The following is a 26,903-nucleotide window of genomic DNA, read 5'->3' on the forward strand; positions in this document are numbered from 1 at the left end:
ATATTATTAAATACGGTCATTTTAAGGTGTTTATACGATATTTTCAAGTTCTACGCAAAAAAAGACATAATTATGTTTTACACAGTTTTTCTACAACTATCAAAATGTTTTAACTATTTTTATAAACCATTTAAGTTTAGTGGTCTAATTTACCATATTAATTATTTAAATTATTTATCCTTTTTTTATGTAAGGTTTTGGTTGAGATGAAACAATTTGTGTCACGAGAGGATCGTTTTCTGCACGTGGGTTCGAATCCCCCTCGTGGCACTAACATTTTCATTTCAACCATGACCTTAGATAAAAATGAATAATTAATTGAAATATTTTTTTAATTCCCTAATTTCGTGGTCTGGTTGACCAATTAGTATAATACAATTAATTAAAGTTTTTAGTTGAGATAAAAAAGTCAATGGCCCGAGCGGGATTCGAACCCACGATCTTCGGCTAAAACGCAGCTACTCTACCGCTTGAGCTATCTGACGTCGATCAACTCTGGGGGGGGGGGTTGAGATAGGAGGTTGATGTCCGAGCGGATCGAAGTCACGATACAAGTGGTAGAGTAGCGGCGTATCTAGCCGAAGATCGTGGGTTCGAATCCCTTTCGTGCCACTGACTTTTTTTATCTCAAGTAAAAACCTTAATTAATTGTAATATTTTTTTAATGTTCAACAAATCACAGCAATATATTATTTCTACGGTTTTTCCTTAAATTCAAACTTTCATAATAATGTTTAGTTAGTTAATGATTATTTAAGATCGTGAGATGCGGTCTGATATGACGTACGTTTTATAAAAACATTTTCCTTATCATTGTTTTAATTTTACAAATACGTGTAGGAAGTGAAAAAGTGTCTCTCTCTTTTTTCTTTTTCTTTTTCAAAAAAAATTTGAACAATGTTTATACATCCCAGGCTGTGAAGATGACTACACCAGACCGCATCTCCCGATCTCCAAATAATTTCATAACAAATCAAAATGGGCCTTTACATGGGCCGGATGGATTAATCAAATTTAATTTTTGGCCAATGTCCGCTGTTCCGCTTACAATTTTCAAACTCCTCTTCATTTATCAAAATTTAATGTTATTACAACCGTTGGAAAGCAAAATTTTTTTCAGCTTTCAGCAACAACGAGTTTTTATGTTAAATTTTATGTAATCAAGTGGGAAAATTAAAAATTAACAAAAAAGTTTATTGTATTTCCGAAGTTTCAATTTAATGAGAAAGGCATCATTTGCGGTATTACGTGCCGGCTAAAGTTTCTGGTGGATCGGTATAGAGGTTGGATATATAAAAATGTATGACATAATAAGAAATACATAGTAAACATGGCAAGTATGACCACCCACATTTCTATGTCACGTCGCTTGGTCACTATATCAAAAGTGTATACCTTCCATAGCAACGATATCATAGATATTTTTTGTAATGTAAACAGTAGCATAGTAGGTTAATTTATTTTTAGGAAGACAAAGTTGATATTGGTTTTTGCACTTACAAAACACCTAAATACAAATTTTTAGGAAACAACTATAAATAATACACAAATAACAAATTGTACAAAATTAAATTTTCTTTTTTAACAAAAATTTTTTGTTAAATAACAAATAACAAAATAACTGTATGGCAGTTATACATTTTTGATGTAGTGACCAAGCGACGTGCCTTAGCAAAGTGGGTGTTCATACTTTTCATATTTACCATGTATTTGTTATTATGTCTTACATATTTTTATATATCTAACCCCATTCCCATTCCTGCATTTTATTTTATACTCTACCTAAAAAAATAGACTTTTATATATCATAACGTTAATACATGCACAACAAAAGCAAAAAATAAATGAATTAAATTAGCTAAAATATCCTTTTTCTCCGTTCATAAAGCCGGACATTTGCCAAATATTTTTCTGCCATCACGAAAAAATGTTTCATCAAAATCGATGATACTTCGCCCATGTCCTTTGTCAGCATTACACGGCAACCTCTTCAATAAAAATCGTTAATACTTTTGAATAATAGATTACAGTTTGATACGACTGACTTTCTTCTAAAATTGAAACATCTATATATTTTTACAATAAATTTGGCACTGTCCTATGAATAAAAATTTTCAGTAATTGTACTACAATTATTTTTGGGATACTTTGGAAAATTTCACATGAAATATGTTCATAGGATGGGACTTAATTGTGCATAAATTCGACTAAGAGAAATTCATTTATGAAACATTCATTTACGAATTGATCATCACGAATGAAAGGTTTATCGATTTATTGTATTGTATTTTTTTAATATATTGTACATCGACCAAATATTTTACTTCGTGAGCCTATTTCTTAAGTTATTCCATTTCGCATTAGATATACATTTGTTGCCAGCAATTTATTTAATTTATTGTAAGTCAAACTGTTTATTGGTTAAATTTACCCCTAAACGATCAGCACGATGTCAACCATGACTCTTTGCCCATCACGTCAAATCTCGGCTAAAACAAGACAAAATACTCATTCGGATTGCCACGAGGGGAGAATAAATGAATTTAAATTTTCATGTTTGCCCTTTAAGAATGTGTCGAATTGTCATGTAATAGAAATAAAACAATACCCTTGCGTTACTCGGATCCGTTGAAATTCACGGTTTGGATTTAAACTTTGCAAATGAAACACATACGACATACATAGGATAGATATAGACCATGTTTGACTCAACATTTATTATCCAAAGGACAAGTGTTTTAGTTTTAAGAATTTTTATAATAAAGATTTATTGTATGTATGCAGTAATGATGTAATTGGAAAAAGTATATATCAGTTATTTTTCTGACAATTTTTTATATTGGCCTGTTTAAGCACTTATTACACATACGCCGTTAAACAGCTATTATAATAAATAATTATTGGTTAATAAAAGCTCAAATCTGCACATGTGCATACATCCGCGAGTACCAAGTTGAGCCTATCATATCTCAAGTATAACAGCAAATCCAGCTTTTGTAATTTTCAATAAATTACCGAGAGGCCTCGAGAATCACCCACCTCGAGTGTTGGGGTCTGGGGACAGACCTCGGTCTTAAGGTGGCCATTCACGATCGCTCCAAGCAGTCCAAACGGAGCGACGCCGTTCCAAAAACCACGTCAATGGCAAAAATGAACTGGCGTGCCCGGCTGTGCCGAATATTCGACCGGTCCAAACTCCATCGCGCTACTCCAAATATCTACGGCGCGACGACGGCATGGCGCGTTCGTGAATGGGAAAACCATCGTTTTTTTGGCGAAGTCTCCGTCTTTCTGTCACTGAGCAAACATCTCCGTCGTACATTCTCAAAAAGTCAAAAACGTTTATTCTTTATTGGTAATGACATCCAATCGAGATTTTATTGTTGAGGTGATTGAATTGTATGAAAGTTTACCATGTTTATGAAAGTGGTGGACAATGATTACCACGATAGAAATAAAAGAAATTCGATCCTCAACCAGTTGGTCGACGTTTTCAAAACAAAGGATACAAAGGCAACGAGAGATGCGGTATTGATAACCCCCTAACAATGATCAGAAATCATAGTAAAGAACTTAAGTTCTTTGTAGTTCATCACTGTAGCGAGAAATCGTAATGTGGTTGCCAACCTTTCTGTAGTGATGATTTCTCTCATGACTGTCTTTTGTTTTCTAATCAAGGGGGTAACGAGCTGGAGTAAATATAAATAAGACGTTAATATTTCTTTTTAAAGGTTTTGCTTGAAGTGAAAAAGTAATGCCACGAGGGGATTCGAATCCCCGACATTCAGCTAAATACGCCGCTGCGCTAACCACTTGAGCTATCCTGACTTCGATAATTCGATCCACTCGGGCACCAACTCCCCATCTCAACCTACAACCTTTCGAATTTTCTCTCTTTTTGCCATTTTTTTGGTGTCGGAGAGGATCGAAGTCACGATAGCTCAAGTGGTAGAGCAGCGGCGTATTTAGCCGAAGGCCATGGATTCAGATCCCGCTCGTGGAACTAGCTTTTTCATTTCAACCAAAACCTTACAAAAAAGATTAAATAATTGAAATAAGTAATTTGGTCAATAGAATACTTAATATAATGAATAAATAAGACGTTTCATCCATCCTTAAATAGTTCCTCCAATCAGCCGGTTCAAGGGAAAGTTCTATCATCAAATTGATGTGGGTATTACGGCTTCTGTTCAGGAGCCACTTCTTAGACCATTTTCTCTTCGATTTTTTGCTTTTAATATGTAAATAAACAGAAGAGTAGCACAAGAGATCGTCATCCATTTTAAGAAGGTAATTCACTGGTTGAAGATCGGAGTGACTAGCTGTGGAGCGGTCGTGAATGCCCCTCAAATTTCAGGCACTCCAAATGGAGCTGGACGGCTTGGCGCGGTTCCATTTGGAGTGATCGTGAATGGCCACTTTTACCCGTCCAACCACCGAGGATGAGCTCAAGGGGCGTTAGGCCCCAACGCGATTAATTCCTAAATTCATTCACATTCTGACTCACCGTTAAATACATCCCTACTTAATAACACACCATTCACTCATTTAAGGTGGTGGATTACTCGATATTCCTCCATCACCCTTTACACCTACTGAATAACTAACCTAATTGATTTGATCTTAGATGACCTTAGATGACCTAAGAGGGGGCTCAAGCATAATTTTCATATCAGTTAGCATTTTTACACATCCTCAGTATGTAGCCACGGAATTGCACCTTTCAGTTAGGTGGGACATATCGACCAACATTTCTCTGCATGCCGAACACATACGCGCAGTTCGGCCCCAAAGTTAGGGTCCCTATGTCAACCTCGCATGGTCTATAATGAGAATAATCTTCTATGAGTCAGGACCTCTAAGAGCTACCTACCAACAGTGCTGTTGATTCGCGAGAGGTTCTATGCCAATCGGGCTCACCGACGCTGCCATGTTTTTTTATTCATTTTTTTATTGCATTGTGACCGCCAGGGGACCGATTGCAATGGTTAATTCCGGAGTCGGGATATCCCGGGCTTAGCCGCCTGGTCCGCCTTTTAGTTACACTCCAGTCGTATGTATCCGATTATAAAAATATTCCATAAGATAAAGTTTAAATGTGATATAAACATTTTATCAATTGAAACATTTTTATGTGTTTGATTTATTTTATTCCAGGTAAACTTTAAAATGGTTCAGGTAGAATTTTTTAGTATAAAAACAATTTTTAAATATTTTCGCGGTTTTTTCTACTTTTGCAATATATTCAAATAAGCCACTTTTTTATTGAGTTAGTTGATGGTAATTTTACCAGGAAATTTTAGCATAACGGTCGTCTATGTCGTACAGGTTCGTGGTGATTAAAGGGAGGCAATGGCCAGAAGAGTTACGTTAATTGAAAGTCAGTCTGGAGGATAATAGCCGTAATAAGCGGACCAGTGCTCAATTCGCAGATAGTCCAGTCAAATTCAAAAATCATCGTTTAAGAGGAAGAAACGACAATGAACATAAAAAACAGCAAAATTATGTTATCGACTAGTTTAATGTAAGCAATTTCAAAACATCAATATTGTAGTTTTTGTCATATTTACATCAATAATGATATTTGTAGAGAATATATTTACTTGGTGATTCAAGATGATGGAAAATGTATTGGGTTGTCCGGAAAATAATGCAGGATTTTGGTATTAAANAATGAGTAATCCTGTAAACGTAAACAGAATATTTTATATAGATTTTTTTTAATGAAAACTTAAAATCCTGCATTATTTTCCGGACAACCCGATAATTCCGTAAAGGGCAGATGATAAGTGGTGCACAATGTTGGGTCTGTCTGATCCGGATCACTTCAAAAACACTTGATCGAATTATCTTTGAGGTAGACTCAGTAATTTGACATTCATCCAACAATTTCAACTCTTGCCTCATTATTCACAATATTAGTTTTTCAGTGAAATAAAATTATACTAATTAATTCTTAACAGTCTAACTATGCTATTACTTAATTCATATAGTATTTTTTGTAATGAAAAATCTCTCAGCTCCTGATATTCCAGATTTATCAGAAAATATTTAAGAATATCTAGGAATATCGTCATCAATGGTTTTCAAACGAATTGCATTTAATTCATAAAATGCTTAGTAGATTATGATAAAAAAAAATATTTCATACATTTTTGCGTACATACGTCCACAGGAGGCATAAGTAAATTGGCAGAAAACTACAATGACATCCTACAAAGAGTAAAGTGAAATGGCGACAACATTGTCTGCCATCATGATAATAAAAGAAAATACCCTTCCAAATCAAATTAGCAATAAAAGTCCGTTGAAATAATAGTAAACCCGAAAATAATAAAAGTGTCTTATTGTGGTACCTAAATGGATCCAAAATGTAAGATGGTAATGGGGACATGGGTTAAAGGTTATCAAAATGTCTACACCATAAACTTTGCAAGTTAAGATCCACGCAATACGATTCTATGCACAAGAAATACTAAAAAAGAGTCATGAAGGCAAATGTGTACATACTTTCAGCCAGCGAAGTAGCAAAGGTTTTGGAATTTTCCACCTTCTATTCAAAGGTGGTCTGAGAATGCCTAGTACATCATAACTCTTGTGCAAACGCAATAAAGTAACTCTGATGTGAGAGCCAGGACCCGAGGGGATTGCAGGCAATGAACAGAATAATTAATAGCAGAAGCAGGAGTAGCCCTCAAACACTTTTGACCAGAACCACGATAGGCACCCCCAAAGCATGTTAAAAGCGAAACTGAACAGGGAGAAAGAAGTGACCACACCTTTGATGAATTAACTGGGTGTAAAACAGTCAAACAAGTTGCTCAATATAACAACCACCAAACAAACATCTACGTCTTTCACAGAATGTAAGAAGTAAGGGAAATAAGCGGCCTTTATACGGGCTGTTGCTCATTTTATTACAATCTTAAAATTTAGCAAATCCTTGTCAGAAACCGGCCGAATCTGCCATGAAATAGGAGATATATCGGAACATGTTCTATGGGACTGCTGAGAAACGGTGCAGACAACTTGCAAAAAGGCGATAATTAGAAAAAAGCAATATTAAACCCCCAGAAAATGCTTAACTCACTTAGGGTAGTGCACCTTCGAGGGTATGGAAATGAAGAAAGGTCAATTGTCAGGTCTATGTGAAAGAAATAGAGACTGTCATCGACTGTTATTCCAAAAAATGTAATATGTGAAATCCCGAATTGAATTTTTTTGTGCTAGCTTACTCTACTCGATGCTTGTAATATGTGGTTATTGAATATTAAAATATATATATTATAATTTTATATATAAATATATTTATATAAAAAAAAATCCGAATTTTGATCGAGGTTCTTTCGGAAAACAATTTTGTATGAAATCAGCATTCCATGAATATTAAATCTTTACCATTTTATTGAAAGAGTTGTTTAATATAATATAAATATACAATTTATATTAAAATATTTACTTATTGGGTTGTCCGGAAAATAATGCAGGATTTTGGTATTAANAATGAGTAATCCTGTAAACGTAAACAGAATATTTTATATAGATTTTTTTTAATGAAAACTTAAAATCCTGCATTATTTTCCGGACAACCCGATAAATTATATCAATATCAAATATCTTTACAATTATAAAAGTATAAAACAAAAAGTCATTAATTGTATTATTGGTTTTAATATGGTGGTATTATTATTGGTTGTGGAAATGTTACAACCAGTTCCAGTAATTATTACCTTTGGGCCAGTTAAAAATAGACCATGCAAGCCACACAGATACTTATTTTTTGGCTAAAGTCCGCTGTTGGTAGACCCGAAAATTCGGCGGCTGACCGGAAAAGAAGGGGTGATTATCGGTGGACTGCGAGCCGTGATGGGCATTTATGTGTGCACAGATTTGAGCCTACATAAATCATTAATCAGCATTAGCTTTGTGATACACGGATGGAACTACCAATGGTACAATAACATGACGAGAAGACTATCCAATTTTTTACCATTACTGGTCTTTACAAAGACGAGCAGTAGACATCGGCTGAAACTGAAACACCATTTTCAACTTACCCAAGCTTTGAGAGGACTTTAAAAAAAATCTGTATCTGCCTCGAATGGGAATAGACGACAGTCCTCATTGCACCTGCAATTATCACACATCACAGTCATACTATAAAAACTTTTAATACTAACTGTCTAAAACTTTCCATCTGGAGGAGGACCGCAAAAAAGAAAGTTACTGTCTGCCCACTTCAAAAACTTATCGACGTCATAAATCTATAAATTTATAATTATAAAATATTTGGTAAAACATTTATCTTTGTATTTATTAATTTTCTTGTAAAATATATGCAATCTGATAAGGGAACATATAGAAATATGCTCCCCATACTATTACTCAAGTGAGACAAAAAATAAAACAAACAACTTCCAGCATAGATTTGTTGCAATAATGTTATAAAATCAGACATAAAATATTTATTTCAAATTATTACAGATGTAATAACAATTGGTTTTAGTATATTTTGAAAATAATTACATAAAAATGTTATGTTGATAATTGAAATGAACAATGCATCCAATCTTAACGAGTTAAAGAAAATAATTTTGGTATCTGACTATTAAAGCGTTTTTAATCGTTTCTAAAAGTTTACGGTTCACAGAAATATTAAGAAATTTGTATTAAAAATGAGAAACTATGGGCATGGACACGCCAATTTTAATAAAATTGTTTGGTAATAGTATGTAAAAAATATTGTATTGGTGTCTAAGCATTCTTGTCAAGAGCATTACTACCCTAAAAAATTAATATTAGGTAATTTTTTAAAATATGTTTTTTTAACTTTGTCGCGAATATATTTCAAGGTTATTGTTATACATATATCAGTCGATTTTTTTTGCATTCATGTGTGTTTTGTGGAGGGAAAACAAATACCAGATTCGTTTCTTGCTATAAAAGTTTTTAAACTTTCTTGACATAACCTGGAAGTAGAAATATTCGCCTGATTCTAATCCCATTCAATGTGGATAAAAATCAGAGGTCTGAATTTTTAAGTGAAACACCGGAAAATTTTGCCGCTGGGAGATCCAGCCACAAAATGCCATTTTTTTGCTATAAAAGTTCGCTTTTAAGGGCTTAAAGTGCGTATAAACGAATCCGAACTGTTCAAAATTAAGGAAAATACAGTTTTGTCCTACTTTACTCTTACAGTACCTATTTTAATTATATTGGTTTTTGTAAGTTTTTATATTTTTAATCTTGTTTAATACCATCTTGCTTATTTTTTGATTATTGTAGATTAAAAATAAATCTATTGATCTAGTTTACCTAAAAACACATGCACAACCAAGGCAGAGAAACAAATTTTTTTCAAATTTTGATATTATTTAAAAACAAATTAAAAGAATCGGCTCGTAGGGTCCATTGGCAAGAAGGACTAATTTGAATTAATGTCCCCAAGAAAATATTACTAAAAATTGTGATCTTAGGTAGCATCCGCGTGTAAGCTAAATTCTTAGGCACAAATATATTGAAATCTGTGGCCCATAGTAAAATTGATCTGGTAATTTTTAAGTCAAATGTGTACTAATGTACAAGTATTTAAATAAATAATAACTCTCCCGTTCATCTGGGATAGCAAATGGACAAGTAGGGCAGACCACATTTTTCATTCGTTTCTACTACCCACTCTGCATAACGTCATACGAACGGCAGCCAGCTTTCTATGAAACAGTGCCCAACTGATAATCCGATGAATTATTTAAATATATATTTTAGATTTATAGTATTCCACCTGTACGGCGGTGTCGTCACTTCTCAATACATCGGTTTATTCAAATGAGACCGACGTGTCCGGCACGCTTCTGTAAAAGGTTACAATATAACATCGACAGAATTTTCATTTCAAACCGGTGATCGTTTTCTAAATTGTTTAGTGAGATTTTCGAAGGAATAATGTCGAAATAGTTCCTTCCGCGATAATGAAAGCAACGGCCCTTCCGCGAGGGCGCATTGTTAGTCACTTAAGTGTAGTTGGCAGAACTATTTAACCGTCATGACACCTGACTTCGCCTTTGTTGGCCTCACTATTAACCGGCAATTGACCTCCAGCTGCTTCTATACGAATCCATGTTACTTTTGACACCGCTGTCAATTTAGATTTCACGTAAGCAACACCTTTATAAAATGTCCATAAATCTTGTATCAAAATTATTACAGGCTACAGATTTTTACAGATTTGTATTTTTTTAAAATAAACTATGATTGTTTTGGTCTCGGAAAAATGTTTTCTTTCTTATTTTTAAACAGGTTATTATACTCTAATAGTAAATCATTTATTAATATTGTATAATAAGAGACATAAGTCGCAAACCGTCCTTCTTTCCGACAGCATACACTTCCATCCAGGCTTCTCTGCTTTTGTTTATACTCTTCAGAAATCTGTGGTGATTAGTGACCGTTAATCGATATTTATTTAGAAATCGTGAGATGCGGTCTGGTGTGATGTAGGTTTCAGAAAAAACATTTTCTTTATCGTGCCAACGTTTCGATCTTTATTGAGATCATCTTCAGGGCCTGGGATTTACAAACATTGTTTACATATTACAANTGAAGATGATCTCAATAAAGATCGAAACGTTGGCACGATAAAGAAAATGTTTTTCTGAAACCTACATCACACCAGACCGCATCTCACGATTTCTAAATAAAACACTTCAGAAAGATAATTGTTTTATCTCTTATTTTTTATAATCTATCACTATTCAAGCTTTGCATAAATAACGAGTCATAATCAGCATATTGTCTCGAGTCATTTTGAATCTGGTCCTCTGAGTTCAAGTAGGTGGAAGAATTGGTTTAAACAATTATGCTGCCCTCCTTTGCGTACAATGTTTAATTTTCTTGCCCCGCTGTTTCACTCTGATGTCACCCAAACAAGTGGTAGACTTTTAAAATATTTTCAGTGATTTCTCTAGACGAATATATTCACGGAAACGGCTTCTATTGGAGAAAAGGTAAAGATGAGATTAGAGAGGTTGATGCGGATTTTCCTCATGTCTGAGTGGCGTCCATTGATCGAATCTCACATTTTCCCACATATCGACGTAAAGCAAGATCATCTTTCTTGATTCAAATCAATTTTTGATATTTACAACACTGCAATTGAAAGGTAATAAGTTAAATACCGCAGGTTTCTGTTAAAACTATTACATGTTCGACCACTGTTTTATTCACTAATAATCTTGTTTCGGTGGATGAGAAAACATATACGGAGACTCAGATCAACGATCGATACACCCTGTACCCAACCAAATGAGTGCTTATGGGATGCCTTAGCCTACAAACGACTGAAAACCCTATAGAACCGTCCCATCCATCACAATGAAGGATGAGAGTCATTATTTGCAACCATTTCCAGTTTATATATAAAAGCAATTGTAGGACGAATAGTTCAAACACAATAGTTCATGTATATAATCTGATCGTATAACCATTGCTCATATAAATTTCAATATTGATAAAAAAAGCTAATTAAATCCATAAATATTGTAAAATAACAAAACCACGATTTAAAAAAGTGAATGGAAGTCATTACATAACATAATGCGATTTTTGCAGCATTTGACTAATTTAAAAATTACTACTTAACGTATTACTTTTATCACATTAACAAAAAATAAAAATAATATAGTGGAAAATCCCCCACTTGTAGATGCAGATTTGAAATGTATACATTTTTGGTAGTTATATACATAAGTTTGTTTTTCAAATAATAATGATAAACATAATGAAAAAAGGAAAATGCCAAATGACAGAACAGGGAGTAGGTTTAGGGATAAAAGGGCCAAACTATACCTAAGAAAGTCCCTTGGATAAGCCCAACAATTTTCCAAGCTGAAGTCCATGCAGTATAACTGTTTACAAGAGTTAATTACAGAAAACTATGAAAGGTGCACAGATTTACATACTCTCAGGGAGACGGAGTCATAAAGGCAAACTAGTCTAATGGCTCTGGGCAAACAAAACAAGATTAACCTTAAAGAGGATTCTAAGGCATGAAGGCATAGAAGGAAATGAACAGGCTGACCAACTAGCTAAAAAAGGGGCTACCCTCTCATCCATAGGAAGGTGCACCGGAGTGTGTACGTAAGTTGGAATTGGTAACGTACCAGTTATTGGTCAAGATATGAGATTTATAAATCTCTCAAAAAGGAAGGCGAAGGAAATTCTCTCTCCTGGCAGGCAGGCTTCGGGGAAAACTATAGGCCTCTATATCGGCCACTGCCTCTTAACTCTCAACTGAAGAAGATGTGCCCAGCAGAGATAGAAACATGCCGACTCTGTAAATATTCTTTGTGAATGTAAACCCCGGTTACAACTTAAGGCACAGCCTCTTCTGTAGGATACGATAGTGGTCGGCGAAGATGCCAAGGAAAGAACTTAATCTTAAAAGAAAAAACGCACATTCCTAGGTATGGCTATAATTTATAGGGATTCAACAATAGATCTATTTAGGTCGCAGTGGAGGAAAGGATAGCCATACTCAACTCTCCCAACCATAAAAAAATAAAATGAAACACTTTTTAAAAAGGCACGCATGTTAATCTAGCATAAATGTTTTAATTATATGATATTTTTATGTATAGTTAATGAATTAGAATGATAAAACTGATTTGCTTTTTGTTCTAACTTAATAAAGTTACAAGGGTTATTTCGAGATCGTTAGGGGCCGTCTGGTTTGACGAAGGTTTTAGAAAAACATTTTCTTTATCAAGCCAACGTTTCGATGTTTATTGAGATCATCTTCAGGGCCTTGTGCTGTCTGCATTTCAAGACACCAACCAAAAAGTATTCTGAAGGATATCGCCAACAATGAGAAGAAACTCGCATCGGCTATCAATCAGAGAACTGTTTTGTTGAAATGCAGACAACACAAGGCCCTGAAGATGATCTCAATAACGATTGAAACGTTGGCATGATAAAGAAATTTTTTTTCTAAAACTTACGTCACACCACACCGCATCTTACGATATCCAAAAAATCATTGGCTAACTGTCGCTAAACACTACACAAAGTTATACGTGTTTGTTTTTTACGTACAAAAAAAACGTAAGTCATGTTATTTGAAGGTTTTATCGTTTTGGATGAACGCAAAACCCTCTTATTTTTGTGATAAACGCTTATCCAAACAGAATTGCCATAAAACCTTTTATTACCACCATTATTGCAATTTCGATAGAGAAATTTATCGTTATATTTTTAGTGTGAGAAACCTTGTTGCTTAGTTACTTGTTAGGCGTTTGGAGGAGGTAAAGTGTTGTTCAAACCGGTCTCGCGACCATGTCGTATCTTTGCATAACAGTAGCTGTTCCATATTGCACGTTCTTTGTACTATGGCCCCTCGTTGCAACATAACTTCTTTTTAAAAAAATGAGGCAAACAACAAGACATTAATATTTGTCAGTGTGTGATCGATGGAGTATAGCGACTGTTTTATTCTTTTTCTCTTTTTTTCATTCTCGGTGGCCAACTGGTTGAATTAGGAGCTTTAGCAAGGTTTTATCGACCAAAAGCGATATAGTCTATTATCGTTTATTAGGCCGTTCATCCCATTTCTCTTTAACCCCTGACACTTCCATTATCATCATGAAAATATAAATAGTCGTATGAATTATGCAGACTGTCGCTTATACTTTTTTTGTATTAAATTAGTAAATGAATTATTTAAACAATAAATATTTAAAAATTTTAAGAAGTCAAATAAATATTTGAATTACTTTTAACAATCGACTAATAACATAACATGTGTGGTGTTTAGTGACCGTTAGTTAATGATTATTGGGAGATCATGAGATGCGGTCTGGTGCGACGTAGGTTTTAGAAAAGCATTTTCTTTATCATGCCAACGTTTTGATCTTTATTGAGATTAGCTTCAGGGCACAAAGTGTTTGTTTTCTGTATAAATGTGTCATTATTGAGTGTAATACTTTACGCAGATGATATAGCGCTTCTATCATCCTCCTAATATATGGATCACTAATCTGGTGGAACAAAGCTCAACAAAAAGGAGCTACCCAAACATTAGGCAGCATACCTATGTATCATAGGGGCGATGAGAACAACCCCTACAAACGCATTAGAAACTTTGCTAAACCTACCTCCACTGGAAATATTTATACAAGGAGAGGCTAGGAAAAGCTCATTTAGGTTCCAGAAACAATTAAAGTGAAAAGGAACTAAACAATTCGGGCATAAACCGTAATAAACAAAATCAGACACCCATTATTAGAAATGGGGACTGATTACATGATCCCGGAAACAATCTTCACAACTTCCTATAAAGACTCAACGGACTATAAAGGAGAGGAAGAACACAGGAGAGCATCAGATACAATGATATGGTACACGGATCGCTCCAAAACAAACGAAGGAACCGGATCAGGCATTTTCTGTACAAGCCCAAAATATGAGCAATCAAGTACACTTCGGTCTTTCAAGCGGAAATACATGTCATCAATGCTTGTGCCCTGGAAAAACTTAAAAGAGGTTACACTGACGAAAAAAATCCTTATAAGATCAGACAGCCAAGCAACTATTAAAGCATTAGCATGTAAAAGAATCACATCAACACTAGTCAGTGAATGCATCCAAAATCTCCAAAACCTGGGGAAACACAACAACCTGATATCTTGGGTGCCAGGGCACAGGGGAATTTTGGGTAACGAGAAAGCAGACAGACTGGCCAGATGAGGATTTGCAAGACAGTACATAGGCCCCGAACCTATCCTTGGGATAACAAAAACAAATATAGTATCCTCCATCGCAGAATGGATCCAAGCAAAACAAAAAGACAAATGTATCCAGCGGTGCTAGACATAGTAAACGTATGATGAAACAACCCTCACCAAGACTAACAGAATCATTGCTGCAATTGGAGAGGGCCAAACTCAGAGGAGTGGTAGGACTACTAACCGGTCACTGTTAACTGAGAAAACATCTACACAACATGGGTATATACAACGATGATCCCATTTGCAGATTATGTAATGAGGAGGAGGAAACAGCCACTCATATCATCTTCCAATGCGAAGCAACAGCTCAATGGAGGTTTAAATTAACGTACGGAAAAGACTTAGGGACTCAAATTGCGGCAGCAACAGTCAATGACCTAATACTTCTAAGAAGAAGGATTGAGTCTATTGACTGAACTAAGCAACTAGGAAGGTACAATAAGCCAGAAGGCTGCAGTGCCTGGGGAATACAAACCCCGCTTCCTAGCATCCTTTCCACCATACCATACCATCATCCTCCTGGAGAACAAGGATCATTACAAACAGGCTGAACAGCGAAATTTAAAAAAAAAATCGCTTTTGTCTAAAGTGGAAACTATTGATTAACGTTACTAAATGTGAAGCGATCCTATTCGCAAAGAGGCCCCCCAAAATAAATGCTCTCATCTCATGGTCAGAAAAGGTAACCTACCTAGGCTTAATTCTGGATAGAAGACTTCACTTTGGCCCTCATGTAAGAATAGGATCGCAAAAGCCAAATTAGCCATCAGAATTCTATTCCCACTATTGGCTAATGAATCGGGGTTGTCAATGCACAACAAGCGACTTATTTACAAGGCGGTAGTCAAACCCATGCTGCTCTACGCTTATCCAGTATGGAATTTAACATGCAAAAAGAATCTGCTAAAAACTCAAAGGATGGAGAACAAATTCTTAAGACGTCACATCATCTCGCAGATTTATTTATTTTACTTTTTTAAATTATATATATAATGTTTATAAATAATTTATAACAATATACATATAAATTATTTAAACTTTGCTATCTGTCAAAAAGGTGATTCACACTCAAAGTAGGCTTAAACTGTTCACATAATTTAAAATAATTACCATGAGTCAAAAGTGACAGCGGGTTTTTTTATAATCAGTTTTTCCCCGCAAACGCAGAAACAGGCAAAACAAGACAAAATGATTACATTGTTAAGGTTGAAGGTAGAAGCTCAGTGTCTGTCGCACTTGTAACACAAATTAAAAAAAAGAGTCAAGTTGCAGTCTGTATATATGTAAATATTTAGTCAAATATACTTGTTTTCCAGTTCCCATTGGATTTTGTTGGTTTTGTTTAGTCTTATTTAGAAGATGTAGGTCGTGTTTACTGGTCCAAACTTTGGAGGCGTTACAGCAATTTTTCTGCTAACGACATGTGTACTTTTTCATTACTTATTTTAAAATTTTTTTTTTGTACTTTGTTATATCACAAATATTGGCAGTTAACGATACTAATACTATAGCCAGCACTGTTCGCAGAGGAACATATTATGAAAATGTAAACATTTACCAACATTGAGGGGGGTTCTTTTTCAGGGTGGGTAAGTGTAAACAAGGCTTTGTTAGGAAGGTACCGAGTGGTTGGTGTTGAACTTTGAAAGCTCGATCAGTTCGATGACAAAACGAATCTTGTGTTTGTTGTGCAGCGGGAGATTAGACGTAGTAAGAGCACTGGATATTTGTTTAAGAGAATTTAGAAAGATTCGATGCCCTGTACTTTATTTATTTATTTATTTACGGAACGAAATCCACTATAAAAAAACTTATTAGATACTTTAGAATGGAATTCCTTTGTTCCAATTCATATGTTGGGAGAATCGCAGTATTTTGTTGTATAAACTCTATCGAGTTGTGACGGTTCCAAAACAGATTTTGGTCCAAAAATTTTCAATTCTCATGTTAAGGTGTCTCTGATTTCTTGTAAGGGGATTTCATGGCACTCTTCTCTCTAGGAAAGGTCTATGTTTCTGGCTTGAGTAGATGTCGACAGCTTTTTATTGTTAACGTAAGGAACGCAAGAAAGCTGGATCAGTTTGTTGTATGTTTTTTTACTGTATTTTCACACTGTGTATATTTATCATTATTCATTCTAGTCCTTCGCTTTTCCCCCAATCTTTGGTAAGCTCTAATAATAAAATAACAATTTTATGCTGTAATATGCGAGCATAAGATTCGAGTTGGAAGATTAAGACGCGGTATCATCCGCACAGGAGTAATGATGGTGTTGGAATATACATGGTAAATAGTTGAATTATGCTAAGGTTTAAAATAAATTTACAGGGTATGTCAGGTTTTGGACGCGCCACAGAGAAAAGTATTAATTGCGATTAAACTTGACTCACTATTGTTTAATAAACATCTTTTCTTGATTAAAACTAAAAATTAAATTAATTTGTTTTAAATAAATACGTTTAAAACTATTATTATAAACATCGGCAGATACATAGTCGAGCTTTAAAAAAATAATTTCAAAACAAGTATGTATATCCTGGAGTCCTATTTAACTGATCATCGTTTTGTTCGTATATAAGTCCGTGTATATATANTATATATATATATACACGAACTTATATACGAACAAAACGATGATCAGTTAAATAGGACTCCAGGATGGTAGCGTTTAAGTTCATAGGGATGCTTCGGTGCCAAACTCAGTGAGATCAACACTTCAAGATAATAAAAATAAATTTGTACAACCTTTAGTTAATTTTACTTTCATCTTTTGACGTTTTTCCATTGAAATTACTTTATCCCCAATAAATATTTATTTTTGCTTGATCGTTTCTGCCGATCGTTGCTGTGTTTGTCGGTCTGAAAAGTTTTAGCTTACTATCTTCTGTAGTTGGTCTGTGTGATTGAATCGTATTTAGTGTTCGTGCTTTGCCTTTCCCTGACTCTGACCGAAATGATCAGAAATGATTAAAGATGCCGAGAAGCCGAAACACTTTTTACAAACTAAAACAGTGAGAATAGATAGACAAATGAAGTCGTGGAAACTGTCATATCACAAACGCTATGGCTAACTATTTGTAATGAAAAATTATGATTATTTATTTAACGTTTTATATATTTATCTCAAGTTTGTATTTATTTATCTGAATCAAGTAAAAATATCATATCACGTTACAATTAACGCATAATTGCTATATCATCATAAAACGCATATAACGTAAGTGCTTTTGAAACTCTTTTTCCTGCTTGATATTATTGCTGTGATTCTCTTGACATAAAATGAGCAATTGTATAAAGAAAGGATTGTAGAAGGTTAAAGTAGTTGGTTCCTCAGTGGTCGTTTTGAAGGTACCACATCACTAAGCCTAACACGTTTGAAGCGTTGTTCCCATTCCAACTCACCCAATTATGCGGTCATTAAGGCAAAAACTATTATCAGTTATTGTTATACGCGATGTTTTTCAATGGCTGCACTGCTCCAGGCATAACAAAAGCGACAACAATACGCTTATAATTTACTGGCGACCGTGGCTAGAAGCCAAAATAGCCTGTTTCGTTCTAATTAAGATAGCCGCTCGTGTCAACTAAATACAGATGCCAGATTTGAAATTTTTTTTTTAATTTTCAAAATCCATGACTGAAGGAAGAAAATTATTCAACAATATTTTCAAAGTTTGGAATTAACTGAATTCCTCGTGAATGAAGGGAAGCCGCACATGTTACGTCCTCCGGCAAAATTTCATAGCTAGGGAATATTTGTTCAAGAACTCGCGAGGAGCGCGTGTTAGTAAAAGATCGCTGGTTCTACATAGACGATATTAACTTTGCATAACCCGGAGCAATTCTCCTTTCCGACTTAATTAAACCGAGAATTAAAACGAGAATCTATAAGACGGGCTTAACGGTTCCGAGGGTTTAACGGATTAGCACTGAGACAAACGACAATCACTAAGGGTAGAAAACAACTCATCCAATTCAACTAGCAGACAATACTAGTCACGTTCATGGGTTGCCACCCCTTTTACAAACTCACTTTTCCGACTTGTGTCCTTCTTTTTTGTGAAAGATTAGCAATAAAACTTAGAAAAGCAATTATCGGTTTCTAAACTTTTTGTTTAAATGTGTGGTGATTTTTATGATTACTGACCGTTAATCGATAATTATTCCGAAATCGTAAGATGCGTGCTCACTCTCAACACGACACGAAAGAATGGCACTATTACACAGAAGACAAACACTTTGAGCCCTGAAGATGATCTCAATAAAGATCGAAACGTTGGCTCGATAAAGAAAATGTTTTTGTGAAACCTACATCACACCAGACCGCATCTCACGATTTCGGAATAATTTTTGTTTAAATAGATTTTACAGACTAAAATGTACATAATAATAATTGACAATATTAATTATTATTTTTTATCTAAAGCCTTGGTTGAAATGAAAAAAGTTAGTGTCACGATAGCTCAAGAGGTTAGAGCAGCGGCGTATTGACCCGAAGGTAGTGGGTTCGAATCCCGCTCTTGACACTAACTTTTTCATCTCAACCAAGACCTCAGATAAAAAGAATAATTAATAGAAATGTACATAAATTTAAATGAAAGAAATTATAAGTTATGCATGAAACCGAACCAAAACCATAATTTTGAAATCCAATCAATAAATTAGGTAAATTGTATAATGATAAAATCAACAGTATATTTGCCCTAAATACTTTCGACATCAAACTATTTAAAAAAAAATAAAACAATGTAAATAATTATCTAATATTACAGTAAAAACCGAACCAAAATCTATTACTGATACACAATAATTTTATTTTTTTTATATGCTGTATTAAATACTATTGTGAATAAATGAGGCTCTGTTGTGGTTTGCTAATTTTAGAGAAGTTGAATTTGCCGAATACATTCAACTTAAATAATTTTTTAGTATTAGAAGTATCGATCAAATTGGAGCCAAACCTTGTGATCCAGAGTGTTCGTGAACCAAAGTAATTATAGGAAAAACATGGAAAAAAAGGGATTATCTCATGGATAATCAATTGGAAATGTTATGCAAATTGGTGGTATGAAATCCTAAAAACATGCATAAACAAATTATTAATTTTATTTCCATGCATGTAAGTTTATATTATTTTTGTACTCTTAAAAGTCTACCAATCATAGAATGCTCATGTTTGTTGAGCATAAACTTTAAAAACTTTTGATAATTATTTGAATAATATTATTTTGTTAACAAATAGCATTCTACTGTAAATATTGTAATTTTACAGATTTACTATTGTTTCTCTTATACAATTAATAGAATAAAAGTTTCAATTAACATTACCGTTCATTTAATTTTTTTAAGTTTCCATTTAATAAAATTTAATTGCGCGCAGTTACACGTTGAAATTTTCTATAATTTAACGTAAATATATGTTCTATTAATAAAAAAAATCCCTTTTGTACTCACTTTATACATATTACAAAATTCAAAGATCTTTTGAATTAAAATTATAGCACATCGCATATAATTTTTTATTTATTTAGAAAATATTTTTCAAAGTAATCCATAATGCAGTTTCCATGTACATACAATCGTAATATAGAATGGATGGGCAGTAGATCTCGTCAAATCTACTTAGCATATACCTACTATGGTTGAAGTTCTAATTTTTTTCTAATTGAATATTTATAATTGTATCTATGTAAATAGCTAAAAATAGGTTCAAATTACTGATGTATGGAATATTCTTCTAAAAAGAATTAAAAAAAAAAAATATAAACTGGCATTATCCCTGCCGTTATTCACCAATGAACAACAAAATTAAATTAATTTACTCTTAGAAGTATTATGCATGTGGATGTTATTATGCACTTGTTCTATTGAAAAAACTGTCGACTATGCTCTAAAATTTTTGTTAATACAAAAATAAAAACCCCTATTGTTATATGCAGTAATGTTTAACAAAAATCTATTAACTGGTATGAAAATGTGTAAACATTCTATAGTCAACATTATGGGGGTTTCAAGCAACTTAACAAACAAAATTTTATTTTAGATCAATTTAAATTCAGGCTAGTGCAAGGCGTTTACTCTGTTTTTAAAAAATTACATGATGTGATGCAAGCTGCGTGATTTTTTATAAATGTTTTTCTGTCTTTATTTTTTTGAGAATAATATTACTTATTAACTATGATAATAAGATATTTTGTAATATTAATAAAGTCTTCTTAACCTTCAGAATTAGCGAGTAGCTAGTAAAGATTGTATTGTTTTCCTTTAATTTGTTGTAACCTTTCTAGAAAATATTTATTTAGAAATCGTGAGATGAGGTCTGGTGTGATGTAGGTTTCAGAAAAGCATTTTCTTTATCGTGCCAACGTTTCGATCTTTATTGAGATCATCTTCAGGGTCTGGGATTTACAAACATTGATTACATATAACAATTACATTTTGGATGTGGAAAAGTGAATTTATACAATGCAAAATTTACTTTTCCACATCCAAAATGTAATTGTTATATGTAAACAATGTTTGTAAAGCCCAGGCCCTGAAGATGATCTTAATAAAGATCGAAACGTTGGCAGGATAAAGAAAATGTTTTTCTGAAACCTACATCACACCAGACCGCATGTCACGATTTCTAAATAAATATCGATTCATGGTCACTAATCACCACACTTTATAGAAAACTTCAAAAATTGTAAAGAATTATTATTATAGTGTTTTTTTTAATGACAAATTGGTTTGATTGTAAATTAATTGGTTGGCTTTTTCACTTTAATAATTGCGACGATTTAAGACTGAAAATTAATTTTAAACAAATGACACTTTGTGTAAGTACTTGTTTATACTAATTTTGCTATATTTCTAAGATGCTTGTAATTAAAAAATTCTCAAGAAAAATTTAATCAAGTATGAAATGATTTGTATTTTTCACAGAGGTCAACAAATATTAAATTGCACAGTTCGTAAGTACCGGTTACCGCTAAGTGACAATTATGGCCTCAGATCGTTATTTTTGGCAAAGTCTATTGAAATGTTTGGTTTAGTGCATAAAAACAAAAATTACATAATAAAGGATAATCCAGTAAAATTCGTACAAGATGATTGTATAGAGATTCCTTTGACACATGTAAAACTCAATGAATGCTCAACTAAATTAATTGCGTTAATGAAGTTATCATTGTTTCACAGATTTATCGCTTTTGTTCAGAGCTAGTTAAGTTAAGTCAATAAAATTAGAATTGAGATTTAGCTCATTAGTAAGCAGTTAAAAGAGGAAGCAATTTTTGGGCTTACTCCCTCGGTCGTTTAATTATCCCAAACAATTGCGTGATTTGAAAGTTATATTTGCTTTTAAACAATAATTCTATCTGTCCTTTAAAAATTCAGTTTTGATTTACTTAAACGACTTTAAGAAATATGCAAAATTGTATGTTAAAAATATAATAACAACAAAGATTTTCTTTCAACTTTGTCAATATACTAAATATTATATAATGTTTTTTCGCATTTTCTTTTCACGTTTTAGTTGTTTATTATACAATTTTGTTCATATCGCCAAATTAAAATAATTAGTACATTGTAGCACAGATACATTTTCGGCATTTACAATGGGTTATACGTACATTATTATATTACCTATATTATGTATATGTTATTTTATATCTTTCCTGGCTGTGAAGATTCTATTGTTTTCAATAAACATGTTTTCTTTCTATTTGAATAATATGAATTGTTGTGTATGATTGTTTGGAGATAGTGAGATGCGGTCTGGTGTAACGTAGATTTTAGACAAACATTTTCTTTATCGTGCCAACGTTTCGATCTTCATTGAAATCATCTTCAGGACGTGGAATTTATAAACATTGTTTAAATTTTACAATTACATGTAGGACGTAAAAGAAAAAAAAGAATGAATACAATACTAGAAATTTTAGATTCAATCAAAGCAATTGTACTACACATAAAACAAACACTTTGAGTGAGTATAAATACTTCTCTGAATCTAAAATTTCTAGCATTGTATAAATTCATGTTTTTTTTTATTTTACATCCTACATATATTTGTAAAATTGAAACAATGTTCAAAATCCCAGGCCCTGAAGATGATCTCAATGAAGATCGAAACGTTGGCACGATAAAAAACAAAACGTACGTCACACCAGACCGCACCTCACGATCTTCAAATAATCATTAACTAACGGTCACTAAACACCACACATTGTTGTGTACGTTAACAATTTAACAAATTGTAAATCCTGTTTCTATGTGGTTCAATTTTTTCCTCTGTAGTTTAATTGATTTCAAATGTGCTACATTACAAGATATTATGCGTACTCTTCTGGGAATTTGTGCTATTTGCGTAGTAGTAGTAGTAGTTGTAGTAGTAGTAGTAGTAGTACATATTATTTATGGGCCTACAAACAACAAGTTTTCATCGCCGGCCCTCTTCCCTTTAAAGGTAAAATACTTTGTGTTTTCCGGCATCTTTTCCACTAACTCTCTTATATTTCGTCACCTGCTTTCTTAACTTGCTAAACTCTCGTACTTTCTTCAGGTTGTCAAATTACTATTCAAAGAACGAGAAAACGCAAACACATAACACCTAAAGATCTTACACCGCGACGCCGCTAGCAACGGGAGCCCAGTACCAGGCTGAAAAACCCGGAACACCCCTAGAGAAAACCCCGCAATGCTGAAGAGCCTGGACAACGCCTCCGAAAACACGCTGTGGCCTTCAGTGAGGTAGACGGATGCACACGTCAGGCGTCGTACATTACACTCTCACACCAGCATGTAAACACATACTTTGTAATTTTAAATACTTATATCCCAGAGGTAACATCCGTGCCGCAGTAATTCGCGTAGGTCAGCGGGAACTCCGTAGCTCATCCTGCAGGATTCTAGCTTTCTGCATTGCAAAATATGCTCAATGCTTAATATTTCGGTACATAATGGGCCCAAACGCGGTCTCTTTCCCGCCAGCTTGTGCTCATGTATAAGCCTAATATGACCAATGCGTAACCTGGTATGTATGACAGTTTCCCTTGTCGACCCGGGCTCAGTGAGCTAGCAAATTTGCGTAATGAACAGGCCATTTGACCGCATGAACAAATATCCAACAAAGAATTTCTGGGAATTAGTATGTGAATATGTATAGTCATAAATTAATGTACACATATCCAAAGGAAATGGCCGATTTCTTTATTTTACGTACGTAATTCAATCTAAGATGTTAGTGATAAATGTTTATATTTTTATTTTTAAGTGTGTTTTAAAGCTTTTATTTTGAACAGGTAAACATTTTCGCCTGTAGGATTTTTTTTCAGTTTTTTTAACGTTCGCTTTATCTTTATTTTCTAATTAAGACTTACGAAGCTACTTTTTGTATTTTGTCTATAAATTCAATATGATTTAGTCCTGGCTAATTATTGACTATCACTTTATTTTAAGCCCCCTGCTTTATCATCAACCCACATAAGTGATTGAAAAGTTGCTTGCTTCTCCTTAACCGCTGTAATTAGCGAAAACAAAAAATAAAAAAACAATTATTTTGATAAAATTTGCGGTTTGAATTTAACAAACTTGATACCATATGTTAACTGGAGCGTTTAATTCTTGCCCGTTAAAGCAATAATACACCTGAACCGTATGATTTATGTATTATGTATGACATTTAAAACTTCTAAAACAGGGTTTATTTAAATATCATTTTAAAATTTTCAAGATGCATTCTAAGTCAAGTTCAGTTTCTTTTTTTTTTTGGGGGGGGGGCAACGATTAAGGCTTTGACAAGGTGGCCCTGCATTCGAACTATACATACTTACAAATGGGCTTTTTTTCAAAAACACCGGCACACCGTGGGTTCATACGACCTCATACTTGAAATACCCTCGTAGAAAAAATCAAATTTCAATATAAGTATTTTCTAATAAAGCTAGTTTTATAGCACTAATTTATCTGAATTATATTTATATATTTGTGACACGTGCTCGGAAATATTGAATAGTGCAAAAGTTTAACGCGCTTTCATAGTTTTCCGTCATAAAAATGGCGGGAAATTTGTTCTTAGAGTGATTACATTGTTATACAACGTTGCATGCCGTATTGAGCTCATTGAAGAGCATGCATTTTATCTTAGGTTGAAATATTTATGATTAGCGAGAAGTCAGGTTCAGAAAATTAGAAATTCAACCGTCACAAAATATCAAGACATTTTTGTCAATAAGTCTGAACGAGAGAATACAAAATATGATTGTTCGTTAAAATATTTAGAAATATTTATCGGGATCTTTCTTCTGTACATAAACAAATGATTTTGTGATTTTTATAATTTTTTTAAACTTGTTCGTAAGAAATTTTAATATTAATTTTTTATGTAACTAAGCATATATAAATTCTATCTTTGTATAAATATAGGGAAAATCGATTTTGTAAATAACGGCTTTTTGTTCTATTGAAGGGCTTATTCCTCCATGAGAAAATATCGAAAAATGTTCATTAAGTGTTTGAAAGAAAGACTAACGATAATTTTTCTTCATTTCGTTTTTCTTCTGTACTCTCATCGAATTTACATTTTTAACTGTTTATATTACTTTTTAAACATTTTTTCGTACACAACCTTATTTTTAAATTTTTACCAGCTAACAAAGCTAATTAAAAATAGATCTCTTAATATGTTGAATATGGCCTTGCACTTTATTAATCTTTTTTTTTTTTTTAAGATTTACATATAAATTTCAGGTTCAGGAAATTAAACCCTAAACATTATACTTAACTATTTGTATTGATAAATTGAAAAGAAAATCGCAAAGAACTGGTTCACTATACGAGGTTTCAAAATAATTATGGAGATTTTCCTTTTATTTAGAATAAATTGTTTATATTAGTTGTTTTGTATCTTTTTCGTTTATCTTAAATATTTGAAAACTGAGGGTATGAGTTGAAAATGAAAATGAATGTTTTTATTAATACTATTTTTTTAAGAACTATATCTTTCTCAATTACCTCCATTGTACAAAAATTACGATGACATTTATTTCATCCATGACATAAAGATAGATAAGAAAAGTTTTAAGTCCATCAGAATTGGTATCAAGAATAAGGTAAGGAGGAAATAATGAAGATATAAAAGTAAATTTAGAAAAAATTCTCTCGGCATCGTGGGTGTTGAACTGTGGAAAAGACGTTCGCGAAAATTCATATCGGTACATATGTTACTGAAAGGATAGTTAATAGTTCTAACCTGATAATCACGGTTTTCATCTTGCTTGACGAGGCCGAAAAGACAGACGATGTAGGTGGCGAAGGTGCCTGCGGCCAAGACGAGGCAGTATTTAATGCTGAGGGGCAAGGTGACATATATGAGGTACTCAAGTACAAGGATCCAACCTAGGTCGTCCCTCGGAGTGAGGTCTTCTAGCAGGAACATCCTGGCCAAGATCTGGAAGTTAGCCGCCTGCCAGGCTATGTGCGGTATGGTCGTCCATACGAACCTTCTCCTGGCCCGCAGCGACACGAACAGGAGGCACAGGTTAGCCGCCAAGAAAAACGTAGTCACTCCCCGGTTGAGAAGCTCCTGCTCGAAAGGGATGATGAGACAGTATATGTCGTAGAGAAGGGACGTGATGACAAAACACTTGAGGTACGGCCGGCGCTGCTTGACGCTGTACGCTCTGTACAGGGCCTGCAGGTGCATCTTCACACGGCTTATGCTACGAGACCGGTCTGGCCCAGATCGAACCGGGAGGGCTACTGGCCGTGAGTCGATACTACGCCCCTCCCCGACCGCCTTCCCACCACCGCTCGTCGCGGGGGAGGCAGACCGGCACCCCAATCAATCACAACCCTTTCCACCTACCTTTAAATACTCGCAGAACTCCTTCCGCAAACCACCGGTCGGCAACCCCTTCTGCCTGTCCTTTGTCTCGACCTGCGATAATACCTCCCTATAAGCCAGTTCCTCAAGACCGCAAATGCCTCTATGGCAACATCAAAAACGTTCTGTTACAACTGTTTTGCATTAAAAATAGTGCAAATAGGTTGGCAGAATCCTGGTAGAACAGATGAGTCATACAAATAAATAGAAATATTTCTGTGAACATCCTCAAATAACTTTTTAAAAAGTTTGTA

General features: G+C 34.0%; 1 protein-coding gene across 1 annotated transcript in view; it reads right to left on the minus strand.

Moving 5' to 3' along the window:
- The window catches only part of LOC106670646 (adenylate cyclase type 3), a 152,776-nt gene extending 126,231 nt beyond the window's left edge, over positions 1-26,545 (minus strand). The window contains exon 1 of the mRNA XM_014401162.2: positions 26,017-26,545. Within this exon, the coding sequence (XP_014256648.1) occupies positions 26,017-26,469 (453 nt within the window). The 5' untranslated portion in view covers positions 26,470-26,545. The remainder of the gene's footprint in view (positions 1-26,016) is intronic.
- Positions 26,546-26,903: the final 358 nt, after the last annotated feature.

The sequence above is a fragment of the Cimex lectularius genome, unplaced genomic scaffold (assembly GCF_000648675.2).
Source record: "Cimex lectularius strain Harlan isolate CLEC.00 unplaced genomic scaffold, Clec_2.1 scaffold58, whole genome shotgun sequence".
Lineage (NCBI taxonomy): Eukaryota > Metazoa > Arthropoda > Insecta > Hemiptera > Cimicidae > Cimex > Cimex lectularius.